The sequence below is a fragment of the Crocuta crocuta genome, unplaced genomic scaffold (assembly GCF_008692635.1).
Source record: "Crocuta crocuta isolate KB4526 unplaced genomic scaffold, BGI_CrCroc_1.0 scaffold72, whole genome shotgun sequence".
Taxonomy (NCBI): Eukaryota; Metazoa; Chordata; class Mammalia; order Carnivora; family Hyaenidae; genus Crocuta; species Crocuta crocuta.
In genome coordinates, this window is record NW_027529427.1 from 635,964 (window position 1) to 658,863 (window position 22,900).

At 38.1% G+C, this 22,900-nt stretch overlaps 1 protein-coding gene across 1 annotated transcript in view; it reads left to right on the forward strand.

Annotated features, from left to right (window-relative positions):
• Positions 1–22,653, forward strand: part of LOC144227441 (pregnancy zone protein-like) — a 46,431-nt gene extending 23,778 nt beyond the window's left edge. Inside the window, exons 13-33 of the mRNA XM_077759037.1 lie at positions 3,538–3,702; positions 4,056–4,158; positions 7,749–7,893; positions 8,540–8,768; positions 9,643–9,769; positions 10,114–10,235; positions 10,957–11,008; positions 12,339–12,422; positions 12,758–12,934; positions 13,215–13,302; positions 14,445–14,601; positions 14,915–14,989; positions 15,194–15,374; positions 16,324–16,547; positions 18,120–18,338; positions 18,560–18,687; positions 19,720–19,810; positions 20,485–20,553; positions 21,306–21,408; positions 21,885–21,926; positions 22,484–22,653. Coding sequence (XP_077615163.1) covers positions 3,538–3,702; positions 4,056–4,158; positions 7,749–7,893; positions 8,540–8,768; positions 9,643–9,769; positions 10,114–10,235; positions 10,957–11,008; positions 12,339–12,422; positions 12,758–12,934; positions 13,215–13,302; positions 14,445–14,601; positions 14,915–14,989; positions 15,194–15,374; positions 16,324–16,547; positions 18,120–18,338; positions 18,560–18,687; positions 19,720–19,810; positions 20,485–20,553; positions 21,306–21,408; positions 21,885–21,926; positions 22,484–22,506 — 2,604 coding nt within the window. The 3' untranslated portion in view covers positions 22,507–22,653. The remainder of the gene's footprint in view (positions 1–3,537; positions 3,703–4,055; positions 4,159–7,748; positions 7,894–8,539; positions 8,769–9,642; positions 9,770–10,113; positions 10,236–10,956; positions 11,009–12,338; positions 12,423–12,757; positions 12,935–13,214; positions 13,303–14,444; positions 14,602–14,914; positions 14,990–15,193; positions 15,375–16,323; positions 16,548–18,119; positions 18,339–18,559; positions 18,688–19,719; positions 19,811–20,484; positions 20,554–21,305; positions 21,409–21,884; positions 21,927–22,483) is intronic.
• The last annotated feature ends 247 nt before the right edge of the window (positions 22,654–22,900 follow it).

A 22,900-nucleotide genomic window follows, 5' to 3' on the forward strand; every position in this document is an offset into this window, starting at 1 on the left:
CTGGTATTACAAGCCTAAGTCATGTACCTTCCAGCAGATCTATTTATATCTCTAGAGTTCTTGAGATCTGTGAAAATGGTCATAAGTGATTTACAAGTTATTTTCAATTAAAAAAATGATCGACTACACTTTTGTCAGCAATGATGAGTCACAGACTAAAATTTTAAGTCCCTTCTTTTTTTTTTAGAATTGTATTAATTCATAGTGGTAATATTAGGTGTGTCACATTGATTTTTTTCATCATTGGTTATTTTTATCATCATCATCATCATCACCACCTTGCAGGCCCACTATGTGCTAGGTCTATTTTAGGAGCTGGGGAAATAGCAGCAAACAATCAGAGTCTTTGTCCCTTATAGAGCTGTCCTTTTAGAGGGACTATAATAAGAAATTGCTTGTGGCTCCGAAAATAAAAAATTGGTTAATAATTAGCATTAGGAGAAAATACTTCCAAACATGCAGTTTTTGAAAACTATCAGAAGGAGAAGAAACTTCAGAAACTACTTTTCTAACCTATTTAAAACTAGATAACTGGGGGCACCTGGGTGGCTCAGGAAGTTGAGCATGACTTCAGCTCAGGTCATGATCTCATGATTCCTGAATTCGAGTCCCATGTCGGGCCCTGCTTCAGATTCTGTGTCTCCCTCTCTCTCTGCTCTTCCCCAGCTCACACTCTGTCTCTCTCTCAAAATAAATGAACATTTTAAAAATTTTTTTAAAAAACTAGTCATCTTTCAAAAGTGCTCAGTATGATGTGAGAAAAATGATATGTTACTGGAATTTAATCATTGTCAAAAAGCTGTCACTGGTGAATTTTATAGCTTTAATTGCCTTATGGATGAATATTTAAACAGATCAGTTCATTAACTTGCCTATCTGGGATTTATTATTATTTGGCAATACTGGAGGATAAATCAGTAATATTTAAGTTTCTTTTGGTTTTGTTCTAGTTTCTACTTCCCAAAATTCATTAATGGGTACTACATTTTTAAGCTGTGAGATAACCATATTAAGAATCACTATCTTGTTTCTAATCATCAAAATTAACATTCTTCGGAAGGAAGGGTATAATAAAAATTGTTTTCAACCTAAGCATTTTATTAACAGGTCAAAATATCTCCTCATAGCATAATAATTATTATAGAAAAGACAGATTCTTCTTACCATAGTTTTCTATTTGAATTAGAAGGTGGCATGGTGAAGTTACCTGAAAAAAGGGGACTTATTCTGTCTGGACACTTTCCTTGGAAGAATGCCTTTTTTTTTTTTTTTACACTCTGTATTTATGTAGTCTATTCTGAGCTATTTTTCAGCTTATATTGAAGAACTGTAGTCTACTTTCCAATACTTTTTATGTTTATCCTATTTTGTTTAGTTATATAAATTTAACAGTTGATTCAGGTGCATAAACAGCTTTGAACATTATAGAGATAAAAAAAGATTATGAACATACTTGGAGACTTGGGCTTTTAAAGTTGTAAAACTCTTCACCTCACTTACTTTGACAATAACCTGGAAAATATTCGTTCATCCAGTAGAGATGGAGAATGCTCATTTGTGCGACCATTTGGTTCTCCTACTCAAGAACAAAGTAAATAGATAAAGAAGTTTAAAGAGTGTATGAGGTTAGTTATCAACTGCTTCATAACAATGCTCCCCAAACGTATTGGTTGAAAACAATAAACATTTATTGTTATAGGCACTTTTTGTGGATTAAGAATCCAGAAGTAACTTATCTGCGCTAAGTGACTGGCTTGTGATCTCACCTGTTCGTCAACATGGCCACATGTTACTAGGGCTTCAATCATCTGAAGGCTTGACTGAGGTTGGAAGTCTACTTCCAAGATATACTGCTCATACAGTTGTCAGGAGGCCTCAGTTCCTCAACACACTGACTGAGTGTCCATGGGGCTGCCCGAGTGTCCTCAATACATGGCAGGTGATTACCTCCAAAGCAAGTGATCCAAGAGAGAGAAGTTAAAGCTGTGATGTGTTTTATAACCTGGCCTTGGAATTTACACACTATCACTTCCATTCATTATGGGAGGAGCTATAGGAGAGCACTAATACCCGGAAGTAGAGGTTACTGGGGGCGACTTTGGAAGCTGTGTTCACAGTTTTCCCTCTGACTCCCAATGACTTATAACCTTCCCAGATGTAAAATACATTCACTTTCCTCCCAAACCCAAACCTTAGAAGTCTCCTTCCCAAATAGCAGCAGCCCAAAGGTTGAATGAACTTCATCATTCAATTTAGGCCCAGGTATAGTTGATGTTCCTTGGGTGTAGTTCCTCAAGTACAATTCCTTTAGCTATAAAGACCTTAACTTAGAATGTACATAAAGTATTTACCTCCATACATCCAGCATACAATGGTGGAACTGACATACTGATGTTCCTGTTCAAAATGGGAAACAAAGGCCCATAGGAGGTATTGGTGCATGGCAATTCTGAGATCCAGCCAAAGGCTGGAAGTCCTTTGATTAGGACTCGCTCTTACTCCAGCCTAGAATATAAATATCCAAGCCCCTTGGCTCCTCTCTATGGATTCTTTGTTCTTTCATTTTGTCATCCTTCTTGTTAAAAAAAAAAAAAAAGGTGTCCTGTGTTTGCAACTGTGTAGACATTGTTCTATTGAATATCAATGATATATATTCATTTATGTACCTATGTGGTTTTTCTATCCAAGAATAAAGTTATATAGAAATAGAAGTTTAACAGATTGCAATAATTCCTACCTAAATTAGAATATTTTTTCTTTTCTTTTTTTTTAAAGTTTATTTAGTTTTGAGAAAGAGAGAGGGAGGGGCATAGGGGGAGAGAGAGAGAGAGAGAAAATCCGAAGCAGGCTCCATGTTGTCAGCACAGCACCCACCAGTGCAGGATTCAAACTCATGAACCAGAAGACCATGATCTGAACTGAAATCAAGAATTGGGGGGCTCCTGGGTGGCTTAGTCAGTTAAGCAACCAACTTCAGCTCAGGTCATGATCTCGTGGTTCATGAGTTTGAACCCACCGTCGGGCTCTGCTCTGACAGCTCAGAGCCTGGAGCCCATTTTGGATTCTGTGTCTCCCTCTCTCTCTGCCCCTTCCCAGCTCTTGCTGTCTCTCTTTCCTTCAAAAATAAACATTAAAAAAAGAATCAGCCACTTAACTGACTGAGTCATCCAGATACACCTAAGTTTGTCAGATTATTAACTATTCATCAAACACAGAGACAATTTAGATCTTTCTCTATTTGATCATGTTTTACCGCTAAACATTTTTTCATTAATTTTTTATTAATCCTTGGTAATTTAAGTTTTATTATTCCTTAGAAACATTTTCCCAGGTAGGTTTTATGTCAATAGAACCACTACAACAAAAGCACTACTAAAAATAAACAAACAAAATTTTAACTTCTCTCTAAGGTACCAACTACTTGAAGGTACTCAAGAAAGAATTAATGATGATTATTATCACACTTCTCTTAGTTCACTGGGTATTTCAAAAGAAAAACAGGTAAGAGCTCTGTCTTTGATCTCCCCTGTGTAACAGGTATATAATCTGCTAAGGATGAAGGATCTTACTGGTTTTCCTGAAAATTTGGACCAGAAGGAGGAAGAACATGCAAGTTGTAGCCATGCTTATATCATCCATAAAGGAGCCATATACATTCCCTTAGCCAGTTATGATGAAGAAGATATGTATGACTTCCTAAAGGTAAAATCCTTATTACCTATTAATTTACTGGCTTATGGACATTTTGCTATATAGAAATATATAGTTTTATTAGAACATGTTTAGCCTAAGTTGATAAGTCAGAGACAGGGCTAGACCCAACCTCTGCCATTTCATTGAAATATTTTAGTTATATTTCGTTTTTTGCAAAAGGCCATAAATTATAAAATCTTAATAAGCCATAAAGTGTTATCATTTTGCCACTCTTTTATTGAGTCTGTGTATCCCCATGGAATTAATATAAATTTAAGGCTGTTGGGGTTACACAGGGAAATTTCTAACCAAAATATCTTTCTAATCAAGTTTACAAGCCTATTGAGTCACCGTTTTTACAGGGTATGGGATTAAAAGTGTTCACCAATTCTAAAATCCGAAAACCACCGTCATGTCCAATGATCCGCCCACCTGCAGAAGCAAAAAGGCAAACAATATATGGAGGTAAAATAAAAAGTTACTTTCAATTTTGTATAACATCCAACAATATTTCTTTGCCAAAACAATGTAAAATGAGATAGATAGTGTAGCCCTATCTCCATTTTATCCATAGAGAAACCAAGATTCAGATAAGATATTTCTTGCTGAGATAATTTAGCTGGTAAATGGCATAGCCAGAACTGACTAGAGTTTCTTAAAGGTCAGTCAGATTATTTTATTTTATCTTATTTTATTTTATTATTTTATTAAGACAGAGAGAGAGAGCGAGAGCACACAAGCAGCGGAGGGGCACAGGGAGAGAGAGAGAATCTTAAGGAAGCTCCATGCTTGAAAAAAAAAAAAAAAGGAAGCTCCATGCTTATCATGGATCCTGGTGCAGGGCTCAAAGTCATGACTATGAGATCACGATCTGAGCTGAAATCAAGAGTCAGACACTTAACCAACTGAGCCATCAAGGCGCCCTACATGAATCGATATTTCAGGGCACAAAATCAGATGAAACACATGATTCTACTATACTATAAGAAAATAAAATGTTTCCAATGTAAGGAGAGAATAATTCTAATTATGGAATCAGGAGACACTTTTAGAGATGCTATATCTTAAAGAATGGAAAAGAAGAGAAAGGGTCTCATTGGTGAAAAGAAACAATATGAAGATGGCAGAAATATCTCCTAATCCAAGGCCAAAAGACAAAATAAAACATCAAAAGAAGTAGCCTCTTTCTACAGCCTTCAATTTCCCATTAAAATACATGTTCCACTCCCCAGATCTATTTATACTTGCAGCCCATTAACAAATCCTTTTTCCTCTCTCTCTCATGATCCCGTCTTTTCTTCCAAAATATTCTTGATATAATGAAGATTAACATCTTTTGAGTTTTGTGTTTATGTATCGGAGGTTTTATGTACCAAGTAAGCAGGATAGATGGCTTTATTGAGATATAACTGATACAGAACATTAAATAATTTTAAGGAATACAGTGTTTTTATCTGATGCACTTACATATTGCAAAATGATTATCACTATAGCATTAACTAAAATCTCTTTCACCTCATAATCTCCATTTCTTCTTTTTTTATTTAAAATTTTTATTTTCATTCCAGCTAGCTAACATACAGTGTTATACTAGTTTCAGGTATAGAATTTAGTGATTCAACACTTCCGTATGTTACCTTGTGCTCATCATGACAAGTGCACCCCTCATTTCCCATTGCCTATTTAACCCATCCCCTCCCCCACCTCCCATCTGGTGACCATCAGTTTGTTCTCTATAATTAAGAGTCTGTTTGTTTTCCTCTCTCTCTCCCTTATTTTTTCCCTTTGTTTGTTTGTTTTGTTTCTTAAGTTCCACACATTAGAGAAATCATATGATATTTGTCTGTTTCTGACTGTGTTAGGAATACTATTTATCCATCAAAAAAAAAATCTTGCCATTTGCAATAACATGGGTGGAGCTAGAGAGTATGATGCTAAGCAAGATAAGTCAGTCCATTTCTTTTGTATGTTTCTCACCACTTTTCAAATGGAAAAATGGAACCCAGAAAGACTAAGTAACTCAAACCATTAGGATGCCACAGCGAGTAAGATATGAGATGGGGCTTCATATCTGGCTGTTTGACTCCAGATCCATGTTTCTTAACCTCAACACGATTCTGTCTCTCAAGGGCTGTAAGGCGAGAGCTTGCCTGGAATGTTCTAAGAGTAAGGAAACCAGCACGGTTGGATCAGAATGAATAAAGTAAGAGCAGCTGGAGAGAGAGATCAGCAGAATAATTGAGGCCGAATTGTGTAGGGCCTTGTAGATCATTGTAAGAATTTGACTTTTTACTCTGCATGAGATGGAAAGATTTTCAGAAGGAGGGAGTGATGTGATCTAATATGTTTCTTATAAGGATCACACTAGATACTGAATTTAGAAGAAAATTCAGTTTTGAATTTTTATGCTTTTTTGCTTGAAAGTAGTAAAGGTCAAAAATGAATACAAATCTAAATTGAGTGGCCCTTTTGCAGCCATGAACAGAATATCCAGTTGAAAGTATTTTGTGATCAGCAGTGAAATGGAATGTGAGTGAATGTGTCCAGGGATCAACACAGTTTGATGAAGTCAGATGGAGAAAAGAAGCAAAATAACGATAACAACAACAGCTTGTCTTAGGAAATGAGTGTAAAGGCATTTACAGTAGAGTTTATGAGTCGTGACACAAGGAGAATGGAATTTTAACAGAAACACTGTGAAAGGATCTGAAGTTGACCTTGAGAATGAGACAATAAAGAGGATACAATCACCATCCAATAAATGGAGCTAAAATAACACATTATTTGTTAACTGTAATAGCTGGAGAGGTTAAAGGACCTTTGGCATCTGTAGCAGGAAAGAGAAAACAGCTTATTTAGATGCATCATCCATTTAGATACTAAAATTTAAGTACCAATAACATATTCAACATAAGGAGTAAAAAAGAAAACAGAGACAATAGAGCAACATCAGGGAGAAATTAAAGTTATAAAAAGCGATGGCTACCGGGGCGCCTGGGTGGCTTAGTCGGTTAAGCGTCCGACTTTCGCTTAGGTCATGATCTCACGGTTCGTGGGTTCGAGACCCGCGTCGGGCTCTGTGCTGACTGCCAGCTCAGAGCCTGGAGCCTGTTTCAGTCTGTGACTCCCTCTCTCTCTGACCCTCCCCTGCTCACGCTCTCTCTCTCTCTAGAAATAAATAAATAAAAAAAAACCTTAAAAAAAAAAGCGATGGCTACCAATAAGGAAGGACATAAGGGAAAGAAGTTGTGTGACATTAATTAAAGAAATTCCTGTTGATGCTTTTTACAATTGAGAGAGATATCAAAGAAAAAAATGTCTGGAAAAATTTTTAATAAATATTCTTTCACAAGGCAATTCTGAAATATCACATGGGGTACGTGATGGAGAGCCCAATCCAAACTCAGTTACAAGCACAACCCGAGGCACAAAGACCAGAAAGCTTTCATGTTTAGTTCTCTATCCCGTCACTTTTATAAATAATTTCTCTGTCTTCATCCTAGCAAAATGGAAACAGCTTTCTATGGCATCTTGAATTTTTCATTTCTCCTCTCCAAGAAATAAAGAGAAGAAAATCGAATGCTCTAACCTTGGTATCAAGAGAACAATGAGTTTATGAGCTTCGTTATAGCGCACAAAGAATTGCTATTATTAAATTCTGTTCACCCATTGGTAATTCAAACAATTGAACACTTGTAGCCTGAAGAGAGTTTTGAATTCTCTGTTCAGTCCTTCTTATCAAGGAAACAATACTCTGTGACCTTGAAAACCCATTACGTCTGCCGCAAACTGTAAATGCATCTCCAAGTTACCTTGCTCTATGAGCCTCCACTCACATAAAATTATGGTATCTCTAGGATACATGGAATTTCTACCTTTAACAAAGACTCCTGTCTTCAAAGAATGAGGGCTCAACAAGTTACTTCCAAAGTTCTACAACTCTTAGGAGACCGTCTGAGCAGGTTAACTGAAAATCTCCTCTCTAAGTCTCACGCATATGCCATGAATGGATGTTTTTTGTTTAACTAGATTGTAATTTTCCTTTATTTTATTAGCAGGAATGGCGGCAAGTCCGTATAGTCCTCAATTTGACTCGTCTAATATAATATCTATAAATAATATGCAAAATCCAGAGCCAGTCACTGAAATAGTAAGGACTTATTTCCCTGAGACCTGGATCTGGGAGTTGGTGGTGGTGGAGTAAGTAATTTCACTCTCCTCCATTTGCTGTGGGTGAGTGTATGTGGATCCTCCAGCATTTTCAACTCTAAGATAGACTTTCTGAGAAATTCTAAATAATCATCTTAACCTCTCATCCTTTCCAGATAGGTCTAAGAAAATGCTTTTATTATATAGGTTTTAAATATAATATAAAGGTATATTATATTTCATTATGTAGGTAAAATTGTCTCAGAGATAAGCGATTTGAAAATAAGTATTCCTGAGCCTTCCAGAAAATAGACATGGGTGCTACAAATATCCAAATGCAGGACTGCCTAGCTATGGAGGGAACCTTCCATAAACCAGATTGGAACACACATATAAACAACCGGGCTACGTAAATGTAATGGTCTGCTTGTTACATCATGATTCTTAAATATGCTTGTTTATGGGATTGTACAACAGTGAGGAACATCTATGGACCAAACTGAATCACATTCAACTATTTTTCTTTGAGGTACAGTTATGTTGATAAGGGAAAGAAGCACCAGCTAGTACCTACTATTTTCCTGACTTGATTTCCCAGTATGTAATCTGGTGTACTCATGTGCACATACTGATTCTCACTTGAGAAAAGATGTTTCACCTGCTTTCTTTCTCTTCTTCACATTTCTATCCTCCTCAGCTCATCAGGTGTGGCTGAAGTGGGTGTGACAGTCCCTGACACCATCACTGAGTGGAAGGCAGGCGCCCTCTGTCTGTCCAATGACACTGGACTTGGTCTCTCTCTTCCCGCCTCCCTCCACACCTTTCAGCCCTTCTTTGTGGAGCTCACCATGCCCTACTCTGTGATCCGCGGAGAGACTTTCACACTCAAGGCCACTGTCCTAAACTACCTTCCCAAGTGCATCCAGGTAAGAAAAATGAGGGTGAACCGAAAGGGTGGAGAGAATCAAAGACGTCCTCGGTCAGTCAGCTCCTGATTCTGTTCCCAAGACTGTGGAGACTCCTGGGGATTCTGCACTAGAACTGCAAATAAAGTAGTGCTAAGCAAGGCGGGGCATGATCAGGAAGATAACACAATGACATTTGAGCTACAGGTACAAGATCTCCAAACCATATACTTTTAAAAAGAAAATTTCCTGAATCTGGCAGTATCCTTTACCACGAGATAGGCTTTTTGTCAGGAAAAGCCTTGATGCTGACAGAAAACTCCTCTTTCTTAATTCCGTAAGTGTCATTCTTCAAGTTCTTATCTCTAAACGCCAACAATATGCTTGCAACTTCTACAGCATGTATTTCTTTGTAAATTGTGTCACAGTTTTGTATATAGCTTATCCCCTTTGTAACATAATATCCTCAAGGTCATGAACCTCTTAATTTGCTCTGCCTTGTGTATAGTAGACAGGTGATATTTCTTGAGGGAAGGAGGGAAGAAAGAAGTCAGGAAGAAAATCTACATGAGCGGTAGGAACCAACAAGTAGAACCAGTAGGTAGTGCTCCCATAGGCAATATTCCATTGCTGTTTTTCCCTTCACCATTGCTATACCTGCGGATTTCTCAAATCTACCCTAATGCAAAGGCCAGATCCTCCCAGTAAGTAATCATTCTTGCTTTGTATCACTGCCATCCTTATACTCCTCAAAGCATGCATGAATTTACATGACATAATTGGTTTTTCCAAATCTCAATTTAGTGCAGCATCTCATACACAGTCCCAGTTCTGTGCATTTATTGTCTCTCCATATTCCGATCTTTTGTTTCTATGCCTCACTTGCAAATGATAGGTCAGTGTGCAGCTGAAAGCTTCTCCGGCCTTCTTACAATCCCAGAATGAAAAGGGAAAGGAATCCTACTGCATCTGTGTAAATGAGAGGCAAACCCTGTCTTGGACAATAACTCCTAAAACTCTGGGTGAGTGATATTCCCCCAATTAACAAGTATGGTAGATATCTGAACCCTATTTACATCATCTTCTCCTTTTTCTTTCCCACAAATATAATTCCATAAGGTTAGTTTTGTACTTCTTTTGATTTCTACCCACAATGGCCTCCTACTACTCCCGTTGCACCTGGGCCCCACGATCATTGTACCTGGGCACAGTGGACATTAGCCTTGGGGTTTTTTTTTTTCAGCTTTATTTCCTATTCCAGCCAATAGTAAGGTTAAAGTACGGAGCAGAGTCATTTTCAGGTCTTAGGAATGGCTTGGACTGATGTCAAGAGGAATGCTCTTTTTTTCTACATTCATTGTTTCAGGAAATGTGAACTTCTCGGTGAGTGCAGAGGCAGTGCATTCCCTAGAGCTGTGTGGAAATGAGGTTGCTGAGGTCCCTGAGATTGGGAGAAAAGACATGGTCATCAAAACCCTGTTGGTGGAGGTAAGTCGGTCTGGCCCCACTTTGACATATTTTTCTAAGTAACAATAATAACAATGAAAAATATGGCAATATTCTTGAAATAATAAAAGGTAATTAACACCATACTTACACAATCCACCTGGTAAAACCAATGGAATTTCCCGTCCTAAAAGTATTGTAGGAGTCGGTTAAGCATCCAACTCTTTTTTTTTTTANACTCACTCAGGCGCCCCTAAGCATCCAACTCTTGATTTTGGTTCAGGTCGTGGTCTTATGGACGTGGGATCAAGCCCTCTGTCAGTCTCCACACCTAACATGGAGACTGCTTAAGACTCTCTCTCTCTCCCTCTGCCCCTCATCCCTGCTCATTCTCTAAAATAAAATAGAATATAAAAAAATAAAAGTATTATAGTAAACTTTTCTAACTAACCTTGTTAGCTTATTGTAAATACTTTTTCTTAGATTATTTTAGAGCTACTTTCTTTTCTTGATCTCTACCTCTCTTCTAAGATTCATTTATTTCTCACACCTTTTACCTTTGATTCTCTTTCCTTATTATCCCTCCTTTTCTCCTCTGCTGTTCTCCCTGGTCTTTCAAATTGTATGGATCTATAGTAATTTGATAATAAGTAGGATATTAAGATTGTTTATTATAAACTCCACCCTTCAGTGCAATGAATCTATGGTTATTCCCCAAAAGACTGGATCTTTATCCCTTTTCTCCTTTTGTTTCCCACTCCAGCCTGAAGGTATTGAGCAAGAGAAGACTTTCAACTCTATGATCTGTGTTTCAGGTAAGAGTCCATCTTCATAATCATAGTGAGAATAATGCTTCACAGGGATATGTATGTCAAGTTACAATGCATGTCCATACATATTATCTCCTATTATTATTAGAAGGTTCCCTTGGGGTGCCTGGGTGGCTCAGTCGGTTAAGTGTCCAACTTCGGCTCAGGTCATGACCTCACAGTCTGTGGGTTTGAGCCCCGTGTTGAGCTCTGTGCTGACAACTCAGAGCTTGGAGCCTGCTTCAGATCCTGTGTCCCCCTCTCTCTCCGCCCCTCCCCTGCTCGATCTCTGTCTTTGTCTCTCATATTTTGAGAAATAAAAAAAATTTTATAGAATGTTTCCTTAAATTGACATAGCAATAAATATTTCTTTATAACATTTTGTAGAAGATGACACTCAGCCCAAGAGAGAGCATCAACATGGGTTAGGGAATAGACAAGACTATGGCTGGGGCTTGCTCAGTTTACATTTAGCCTTTACCTCCATAGCCCAGTGGCTGATCATGAACCAGTCAAGATATAGTAGCTAAGTGTCATAGTCTAGGCAGAAGGAGAGCTAAGCTGTGGTAAGTTTGAACAACAATTATATTCTCTAAAATAGTTGATGATGAAATGAGTACTTTGTACTCATCTTACTAAAAAAAAAATGAGTTTCATGGCAAAAAAAAAAACCCACAACACTTTACATTGAGAATTTATCATATCATTAAGATACACCTGTACCTCGTAAATTATGTTGCCACATTAGTATTAGTGCTACGTTCATAGTGTATATGACACTTTTCTTGTCACTTGAGAAGGACCAGTTGAAAACATAAAATCAGAGAACAATGAAATCAGAGAATTACACAATTAAATCAAAAACTATACACCCTCACCAGTTCCCAGGCTCTTTTTCAAGAACCGCTATGCACAACAACACAAAACATAGTAAAGTGAGAGGGGAAAGGAGTCTGGTAACTATCTAGTGCCAAGAAGAGCTGGATTATTAAAGATAATAGTCCTTATTCCTGGGACCCTGGGTCCGTGAAGGAGACCTAATAACATTACTGCTGAATATAATAATAACAACAATAACAACTGCTCACATGTCTTGAGATTTAACATGTTGCAGAGGCTGCTCTAATGCACATGTTTTACATGCATTCTTCATGGAATCATCATATGACCAAGTTAGACGATGAAAAGGTTAAGTAATTTGTCCAGGTTTATCACTAGTAAGTGGCAGGGCCAGTACTGTATATGAGCAGGGTGGCTCTGAAGCCCCCCTCCCTAACCACCACATTGTGTTGCTATAAGATATGCCATCTTTGATATGGGTTTTCTGTTTCCAAAGGCACGGAAATATCTGAGCTGTTATCCCTGAAGCTCCCACCTAATGTGGTCAAAGAATCTGCCAGAGCCTCTTTTTCAGTTTTGGGTGAGTCATCTTGCACCCAGGAAACTTGGGACAAAAGAGCAGCCATAATACATTTGTATTTATCTATCTATCTATCTATCTATCTATCTATCTATCTATCTATCATCTATCTATCTATCTATCTATCTATCTATCTATGTTTGAGTCTGAAATCTCAACTTATTGATAGCATCTATTTCTATTGGGATTCTGGAAGTCTCACTTTCTAAATAGAACTTTTCCCTTGCCTAAATGACAGTATCTATAATTCTAAATATGAAAATCATTTGTCTTTAATAGTGTTAGCTACTTATGAGCCGAAATTACTCTGACATCTAATCTTTCACATTCCCCAGGTGACATATTAAGTTCTGCTATGCAAAATATACACAATCTCCTCCAGATGCCCTATGGCTGTGGAGAACAAAACATGGCCCTCTTTGCTCCAAACATCTATGTCTTGAACTATCTGAATGAAACCCAACAGTTGACTGCAGAGCTCAAGTCCAAGGCCCTTGGCTATCTTATCAGTGGTGAGACAAAGAAATGTTTATTTTGTTGCTCTAATGAGATTTTTCCCAATTAAGCTTGAATTATATTACCAGATATTAAGCTAAAGACAGTGATTTTTGTGGAAATGACAATTTCCCCACCATTTAATAGGATGTTGTGTTGTGACATATCCATAAAATTATGACAGGTCCTATCACAAGAGATCATACAATGTCTGTGACTTCTGGATGCATCAACCTGCACCTATGGGTGTCTGGCCTTCTGTAATACTTCTTGAACTAATTGAACCTTTCATTCCAGGCTACCAGAGACAGCTGAACTACAAACACCAAGATGGCTCTTATAGCCCCTTTGGACAGCAATATGGCAGGAGTCAGGGCAACACTTGGTAAGAAAAGAAAATCTATTCTGACTTTCAACAATGAATTCACAGCATGTACATATATATTAGCCCATTTATGTCTTACAACTATCCTGTGAAGTGAGAGCCACTTCATTTTACAGAGGAGGAAATGGCATACAACATGGATAAATAAATGGCTCTGGTATAAACAACCAATAAGTGGCAGAATTGAGAACACTTGGAGATTGATTCTTTTTATATCTAATACACCAAGTATCTTTTCTTTTTCATGTTGCTAAGAGACAATTGTTAAGTTTGTGGTTTTCCCTCATAAGTTGTTGCTCAGCACTGAGAGATGCTGGTGACAGGCAAGAAAACAGCAGCCATTACTCACTGAGTGTACTTTACTACCTTCTACTAGATGACTCTGTCTGTCTGTCTGTCTGTCTGTCTGTCTCTCTGTGTTTCTCCATCCATCATGGTCAGTCTATCCATCTATCTTCTGTGTGTTCATCCATCTATCTACCTGTCTGTCTATCTATCTATCTATCTATCTATCTATCTATCTATCTATCTTGAATAAGTCTGACCACACAAGAAAATGAGAGGAAATCAATGACCCAGAAAGTGGTGGAAGAGTGGTGGGTGAGGTGGACAGAAATATTTACTGAAGCAGGACATTAAAAATAGTTCATTAGACTATTAGCTGCAGATGAGGAGGTAAGATGTCTGTGAAAAAAGGGGCTCCTGGGTAGCTCAGTCAGTTAACCATCCGACTCTTGATTTCAGCTCAGATCAAGATCTCATGGTTTGTGCGTTCAAGCCCCACATCAGGCTCTGTGCTGACAGCGCAGAGTCTGCTTAGAATTCTCTCTCTCCCTCTCTCTCTGCCCCTCCCCTGCTCACACTCTCCCTGACTCTCAAAATAAATAAATAACTTTAAAAATGGAAATCTGTGAAAAGAAATAAATACAGAAAGTCCAGAATGTGAGAACAAATATCGTAACTACCCAAGGTGTCTTGGAGACACCTGAATCTCTAAAGCAACACAGAAATGCTTTAGGAAACAAGGACCAGTTGGTAATGCATTTAACAACAGGCTGCAACTAAACAAAAAAGAATATGGAAGCTGCCAGGTTAAGAGAAAAAGTCTCCAAACTCTCAGTAACGGTTCATTGACTCTTCAGGCTCACAGCCTTTGTACTGAAGACTTTTTCCCAGGCCCGAACTTACATCTTTATTGATGAAGCACACATCACCCAAGCCCTCACCTGGCTCTCCGAAAGACAGAAGGATGATGGCTGTTTCAGGAGCTCTGGGTCACTGTTCAACAATGCCATTAAGGTGAAGTGTTCTGAGTATTTATCCTGAACTTCATGATACACAAATGCTAATATTCCTCCAAAGCTGATGGGAGAAGACACGCACAGAGAAGTTGCAAAGATGAAGTCGTGTTTTGTGAGAGGGCATCAGGGAAGGAATATTAAACCTGAAAACATTAGACCTGAGAAGAAAGAAATGATACTTTGCATGAGGATGTAATTTTGCTGGATAGAGACATACTGAGGAGAGTCTTCATGAAACAGAAGAGAAGAATATACTAAAATTTTAAATTAGGATTGATAAAAATTCTCGCTCTCTCTCCCTCTTTTCACAGGGAGGAGTAGAAGATGAAGTGACCCTCTCTGCCTATGTTACTATCGCTCTTCTGGAAATTCCTCTCCCTGCCACTGTAAGGTTCACCCCAATCCCATTTCCTACTGTGAAAACTACAGAGCTGAAATAAGTCTTCTTTAAAGACTTAACTATTAAGAGATTTTAAATATTTTTTTCAATTTCACTGTCATGGCTATCTGGCTGGCTACCAACCATGCCCAGGGCTTGCTCCATCCACTGCTTTCCCCAGGCTGACATCATTACATTTCTGTCTTTGCAGCACCCTGTTATTCGCAATGCCCTGTTCTGCCTGGAGTCTGCCTGGAGCACAGCACGGGAGGGAACCCCTAGGAGCCATAGCTATACCAAGGCGCTGTTGGCCTACGCTTTTGCCCTAGTGGGGAACCAAGAAAAGAAGAGAGAAATACTGAACTCTCTTAATGAGGACGCTGTGAATGAAGGTGAGAGGGAATGGTAAAAAAAATTTCCCCTTCTGCTTCCACTAATACTACAAAAAGATAGGAACTATGTTCCTGCTGAAAGCAATAAAGGCTTCATCTGGAATTCCTTATCCAAATAATGTATTATGATACCAGAGCACCTCTTATGAAAATGACTTCTCTGTCATTTTTTATGTTATACAGTGTGTCACATAGTAGACAATGCTGCAGGTAAATTAGGGAAGTTTATTACTAACTGCTACATATATTTATATTTTTAATTTTTATATATTTTACACAATTACCTGCTTGAATGAAATTATACTTGAATGAAAAGAGGCACAACAAAAAACAATACTCAAAGAAGTGCAATGACATTTTCAAAGTGTTTTTATCTCTATTGGCAAAAGGGATGATCACAAAAGTCCTCTGGGAGCAAATAGGTAGGTTTTATATTCCAATTTATCCTCCAGTTTCCATGAAATATCCCAAGCAATAAAAGAATACTCTTGGGTGCCTGGGAGGGTCAGTCGGTTAAGCATCCGACTTCAGCTCAGAAATGATCTCACAGTTTGTGAATTCAAGCCCCACATCAGACTCCATGCTGACAGCTCAGAGCCTGGAGTCTGTTTCAGATTCTGTGTCTCCCTCAGTCTCTGCCCCTCCCCTTCTCACACACACACACTCACTCTCTCTCTCAAAAATAAACATTAAAAAATTAATTAAGAAAATAACATTTAAGACACTGATAAGGATGTTCCGTTCTTCTTCCTCCAACAACATTCTTCAACTTAATCCCACAGGACTAAACCAAGTTCAATATGGAAATGTGACTTAGGGAATTTGTGGGGCTCATGACAGAGAGGACCTTACTCCATCTCTATAGTAGTTTCAGCTTTATGTGATACAAATGTGTTTTCATGTATCATCCACTGATAATTAGGATTCTCTCCTTTTTCTTACCCTGAAGACAACTCAGTCCACTGGGAGCGACCTCAGAAACCCAGGGCACCGGTGGAGCATTTTTACCAACCCCAGGCTCCCTCAGCTGAGGTGGAGATGACGTCCTATGTGCTCCTTGCTTACCTCACAGCGCAGTCTGCCCCGACCTCCGAGGAGCTGACTTCTGCCACACACATCGTGAGGTGGCTCATAAAGCAACAGAATGCCCACGGGGGCTTCTCCTCCACCCAGGTCTGTGGCTCCCAAACAGTCTCTCCTCCAGATTCACTTGGCAGATGGGAAGCTTGAAAATAGAAGAGTTACAAGGAAAAGAAAAGTGACCATTAAATCTTGGGGAGCGTTATTCAGGGATATTTGAGGACAGTGGGAATTTGAAGTAAACAGACTTAAGACATTCCCTGAAAATGCTTTCCTCGGGTGCTATGTAAACACCCTACAAATGTGGCTACTTACCATAAACATCAGCCTTCTCAAGAGCTTACACATAGTGGTCATTGGCCACACTCTAGACTAGGGTATTTGAAAATCAGTGCTCTTGACATCTCGGGCCAGATAATTACTGTTGTGAGGGGCTATCCTGGACACCGAAGATGCTTAGTGGCACCCCTGTCCTCTCCCCCCTAGATGGCCAGTAGCATCCTACCTACTTCCAGTTGAGATAAGGTAAAATCGTCACTGGGTAAGAAACAGTGTTCTTGGCTCCAGACTACATCTGTAGGATTCTTCCAAGAAATCCTCTAAGGTGAACCAGAGAATTGTAGGATTAAAAGGAAAGTGACCGGAGCACCTGGGTGTCTCAGTAGATTGAGTGTCTGACTTTAGGTCAGATCATGATCTCGCAGTTTGTGAGTTCAAGCCCCACATTGGGCTCTCTGCTGTCAGTTAGCACAGAGCCTGCATTGAATCCTCTGTCCCCTTTTCTCTCTGCCTCTCCCCTGCTTGTTCTCTGTCTGTCTCTCTCTTTCTCCCTCTCTCTCTCAAAAATAAATAAACATTAAAAATTAAAAAAAATAATAAAAGGAAAGTGACCAAGCAGAATTCACTTCGATCTTCATGAAATGATTGAGAAGTTCTGTTCAGCCTCTCCACTCTTTCCTGCCTACCCTGCAAAATTTCTTCTTACTTCTCCTTTAAACTGATTTTTGTTTTCAAAGCTGAGGTTCTTGGAATTTTTTTTCCTACCACAATTCTGGAAATACTTTACTGAGGATATGAGTGACTGTGTTAAATATCCAGAGAATCTGGGTTTTCCCTTCTACAAAACTCTTTCAATATTTAGGATGTACATAGTGGGACTTTTGCTATTAAGAGGAATTAGGTGTGGGAAATGAAAATAAGCTATATAAAAGTGGGAAAGAAACTTGGGAAAGTGCAATGGTCCCGTAATACTACTCGCAGCCAATTTTGGTCACTCTTCTATCTAAATTAACACCATTCACTCTTTTTCCTAACTCATTAATTTTAGACCCAATCTTTGAAAGCTATAGCCAAGAGCACCATTGATGAGAAAGAGTAGGCCATAGTTTCTGGATATAGGGAATAATTCCTTAGGACAAAGCCAATATAAGTGAAAATAAATTGCAAGGGTAATTGGCATCAGAAACTTTTATTTCACTTGCAGAAATTGTAGCATCACTTTGATGGGGCCTGAAAGGCAGAGAAAAAGGAAAAACAATTAGCAGATGTGAACTTCATAGGGAAAAAGCCATTATCCCCTTGTGGTAACCAGCACAGACTTTGGGGCAAGTCCCTGCTACCAAAAACTTACTCATTGGGGGTGGGTTCTCCATTCGTCTCTTCCAGGACACGGTGGTGGCTCTCCAAGCCTTGTCCAGATATGAAGCCACCACTTTCACCAGGACTGAGAAAGCTGCACAGGTGGCCATTCAGAATTCACAGACATTTTCCATGAATTTCCAAGTGGATGAAAACAACTTCCTTTTACTGCATCGGGTCTCATTGCCAGAGCTACCTGGGGAATATGCCATAACAGTGACTGGAGAAAGATGTGTGTATCTTCAGGTGAGACTCAAGTTATGTTGGAAATTTTAACCTTAGAGAATGAAAGGGGGAAGTGTCNAGGAGGGAGTGTCTTTTTAAAAAAAAAAAAAAAAAAAAAAGAAAGGGGGGCTCTGGTCTTTTGTTCCTGAACAAGTAAAGAGCAAATCTGGAGAAGTTAAACGATGAAAAAGTGAGGAGTCCTAGGCAAAGAGAGAAACTGATGGTGCATTGCTGTTCCACAGACATCCATGAAGTACAATATTCTTCCAGAGAAGGAGGACTTCCCATTTGCTCTGAAGGTGCAGACTGTACCCCATACTTGTGAGGGGCCCAAAGCTCACACCAGCTTCCAGATCTCACTGAATGTCAGGTAAGACTTCTTCTGACTGAATCACCCAATTCCGAGTCTAAAAGCTACCTGGAAAACTAAACTATTTAAAAAATAATAAATAAATNGGTGAGTATAATTGAAAATTGTTATATCTACTAATGAAGTTAACCTTGTATCATCATGAAGTGATTCTTTTATTTAGTAATATTTTTTGTCTTAAAACTTTAGTAATACTTCAAAAGCATTTAAAAGCAAAGTCTGGCCTTAAAATGTCAAAGAAAAAATGACTATTCAAATGTTCTAAAAATTTCTTACATTTACACTAATTTTTGTTCAACTCTTCACTGAAGAGTAAATTATTTTCCACAAACATTTGTACTTTAGATTGAAGTAAGTCTTCTTTACCTCTTATGAATAGTTGCATTCTATTTTATTATTTTCTAATCAGATAAATAGCAAATGCTAATATTAAATAGAAGTATAAATTAAATATAAGATATGGAAATTGCTCTATAATAACCCATCAAAAACTTATAAGAATCCTAAGAAAACGCAGCAATATAATACTATGTAACTAATACTAATGGTACTGGTATTGTAAAACAAATCTTATTTCAGACAACCAACCTGATTAAAACACCAATTTATTCAAAATATAAAATATAAGTCTATCTGGTCTTGTAACACTTTGAAACCTCTCTGGGAGACATTCTACATTCAAGTTAACTAAAAATATAAAAGTAATACCTACAAAATAACAAACGCATAGATGAAAGTGTTCAAAAACTATCATGTGTTAACAAGTGCAGATTGCCAAACTCCATTCCCAAAGATTCTGACTTGATAGTTTGGGACTGGGGCTTGAACATCTATGATTTTAGTAAGCTGTAGATCCCATGTGTATTCAGGGTTCCAAACATCAGTGTCATACATGTCCGAGGAACACAGATTTCTAGGAGAAGTCACAGAAAACTTCATGAAGACAGGCAGGTTTATGGTAGGTCTTGAAGGAGGGACTCTGACTTTCTTTCACATACAAAGCCCTTACTCCTTTCCCCTTTGACACTATAGTTACACTGGAAGCCGTCCTGTCTCCAATATGGTGATCGTGGATGTGAAGATGGTATCTGGTTTTATCCCCTTGAAACCAACAATAAAAATGGTAGGTGAATTTTAAGCATAGTGAATTTCATACAAAGGACGCTGTGTGTCTTCAAACTTGGAGCATACCGATAGCAAAGCCTTATCATTATCATCCTGCCCCTCCCCCAAGATATTTTTCTCAAACCCAGGAAATTAAATCCAATAACTGTTTATTTGTCTCTAAGCCGAGGGACTTGTGTGATACCAGAGAAACCCAAGAGGAGTCCCAGTCCTTAAGCTATTCACAGTCTAGTTAGGGAATTAAAGCATATGGGCACAAAACTTTATTTTATCAATGCAAGAAAGACAATGATTAAGTATCAAATTGGCTGATATGCTCTCAAACATTTGGCAATGATAGAATCGATGTGAACTAGAATCATCAATGATGCCAGAGAGTCTAATATGTTACTTGGATATTGAAACATGGTGGAAATCCTGATCTGAAAATACTGGCTTCTTTCTATTCATAGAAAGCCAGATGGTTTTTTCATGGTCAAGACATGAGAACACTGAAGGCTGTGTTCAAGTGTGATTCCTTCTCCTCACCCATCTTTTATATCTTTAATGTACCCTGGCTATTGAATCATGAAAATGATTTATAGGAATCCTAGCCCTGACATCATTTGGACATTTGTCCCTTACCATGATCTGCTGTCTTTCTAACTTTCTGATTTTTCTAATTTTCTTCAGCTCGAAAGATCTAGTCATGTGAGCAGGACAGAAGTCAGCAATAACCATGTCCTCATTTATGTGGAACAGGTAAGAGCTCTGACATTTTGGCTGAGACTATACATAATGGTGGTCTTTTAATTGAATCTCTTCATTAGAAAATAAGTAATATGAGGAAAGCAGTAATTAGTAGCACCCTTCTAGAAAGTCCCTTTATTCTAAAAGAATAAAAATCTCCTTTTAGGCCCATGGAGTGTTCTGGTCCCTTTAATTATGTTAAAACTGGAATATGAGTATTTCTATGAAATTTCAAGTAGAAAATCAATAGAACAAAAAGTCTATTGTGTCTGTTATTCTGAAGAGCTCTCCCAAAAGAATAAATATATGATGGTAGTTGATTAATGATAGTGTAAACATTCTAATACATCACTCTATAAGATAAAATAAAATGTAGACTTTATGAATATCTTCAAATCTGACTATAAAGCAAACGGAATGCCTTATCCAGTCACACCAAAAAAAATAGCTTGATAATTACAAATGTTACAAAGCCAAGTTTCTGCATCTTAGAAAACATTCACATAGGCCCAGAGAGTTAATCTTATAGGGAAGCCTACAAAAGAATATGGATTGTCTCAACTGTTTAGAAGAAACTCTGGGCAATTTTGTTCATGGTAAAGTGTTTCCAAAGTTGCATTAAAATCCATCTTGTCATCCATAAATGTTTGCCTAAAAGACACAAGTGCCTGAAAGCCAGAGAGCAAGAAAGAATATAATTTGCTCAAAGAAGAGGGAAGGACGCTCGCTTCCAGACTCTTCATTACTCCCACTTGTCCTTTTAGGTAACAAATCAGACACTCAGCTTTTCCTTCACGGTTCTGCAGGATATCCCAGTAAGGGAACTCAAGCCAGCGATTGTCAAAGTCTATGATTACTATGAGACAGGTAAGTGAGAAGAAACTGAAACAACTAGATAATCTCAACCCAGCACCAAGAAATAGAATCCATTGTTACAACAGATCCTACTTTTGAGTCCATTCAGTCAGTACTACATCTATTTGTCTCTTTGCTCTAAGATACATATTGTAACAACTATTAATGGAACAAATTTATCACTGTCTACTGAGTCAGAAACTTAGAAATCTAAAAAGAAAGATAATATCTGGACACTGCTCTCAAATATTTTAGAGACATAGAGAACATAATCCACATAAAAAGATAATGTAACAAGGAAAGGCAGTTTATGACAAATGGGTGTTCAAATATAAATATTTTAACTATCCTGTTCAACACCTGTATATTTACATAGAGTTTTGACAATCCTGATATGTGCTTTTCTCCAGAAGTAAAGTGAACAGACTTAATATGGGCTCCCACTTATGGATTTTTTTTTGTCTCTTTTCATCCAACGATTCTTTCAGATGAGTCTGCCATTGCCGAGTACCTCGCCCCCTGCAGCACAGGTAAGAGGTCGCATGCCAAGGCCACCCTTATCCCGCATGAACTAGGCTCCCTAAACGTTCTTCTAAATTTAAAATTCTCTACAAGTCTTTTCCTAGACGCAAGACAGTGCCTGTGGCATTCTCACACAAAGAAAAAACAGTGGGCTCTCCAAGTTCAGATATTCACACCATTATCAGTAAAGTCAAAAAGTTTTGTTTGCTTGTTCGTTTGTAGGATAGCTATCACTGATAGCAACATTTTACATCACAGCTAATTTGTTTCCTTCAGCCCATGGGACAGCTACTTAATTCTCCTGCCAAATCTAGCCCAACATCTATTTTAGTAAATGAAGTTCTTATTGGAACAGAGCCATGCTCATTACATTATTTTCTACAGCTGTTTTCATCTGTTGAATAGTTAGGACATAAGCACAAGGCCTGCAACACCCAAAATATTTACCATGTGGCCTTTCACAGCAAAAGTGTGCCAACCCCTGGTCTGGCCCAGGCTCGACTGAGGGAGTGTTCCTGAGGAATCTCCCCGCCCCCACCTTCCTATGTTTCTCTTTTCTCCATAGATGCAGAACATGGCAATGTTTGAGGACCCATATTTAGTCTACATATTTTGCTGGATTCCTGGTCCCATACTGTTTAGAAGAAATGGAGTCATTTGTCTCTATCAAACAGACATCAAGGAAACAGACATCAAAGAGGCTTGTTAAATAAATATATGTTTCTGGCCAACCAATCATTTGTTCAATCATTCATTCATTCAGATATCAATTACATGTTTACATGAAGAGTTATATTATTTTAAATAATGTGAAGAATGTGTAACATTTGCCGATAGTTCAGCTACAGATATTACATATAAAGTCAAACAGAATAATTGAAAATAGTTTATGTTCTGAGGGATCTTAGGAAAAAAAACTCATTCATGGGTCTCGGAAGCCTTCACTTAGAGAGAGATAAGTAAGTAGTACTGATTAGTAAGG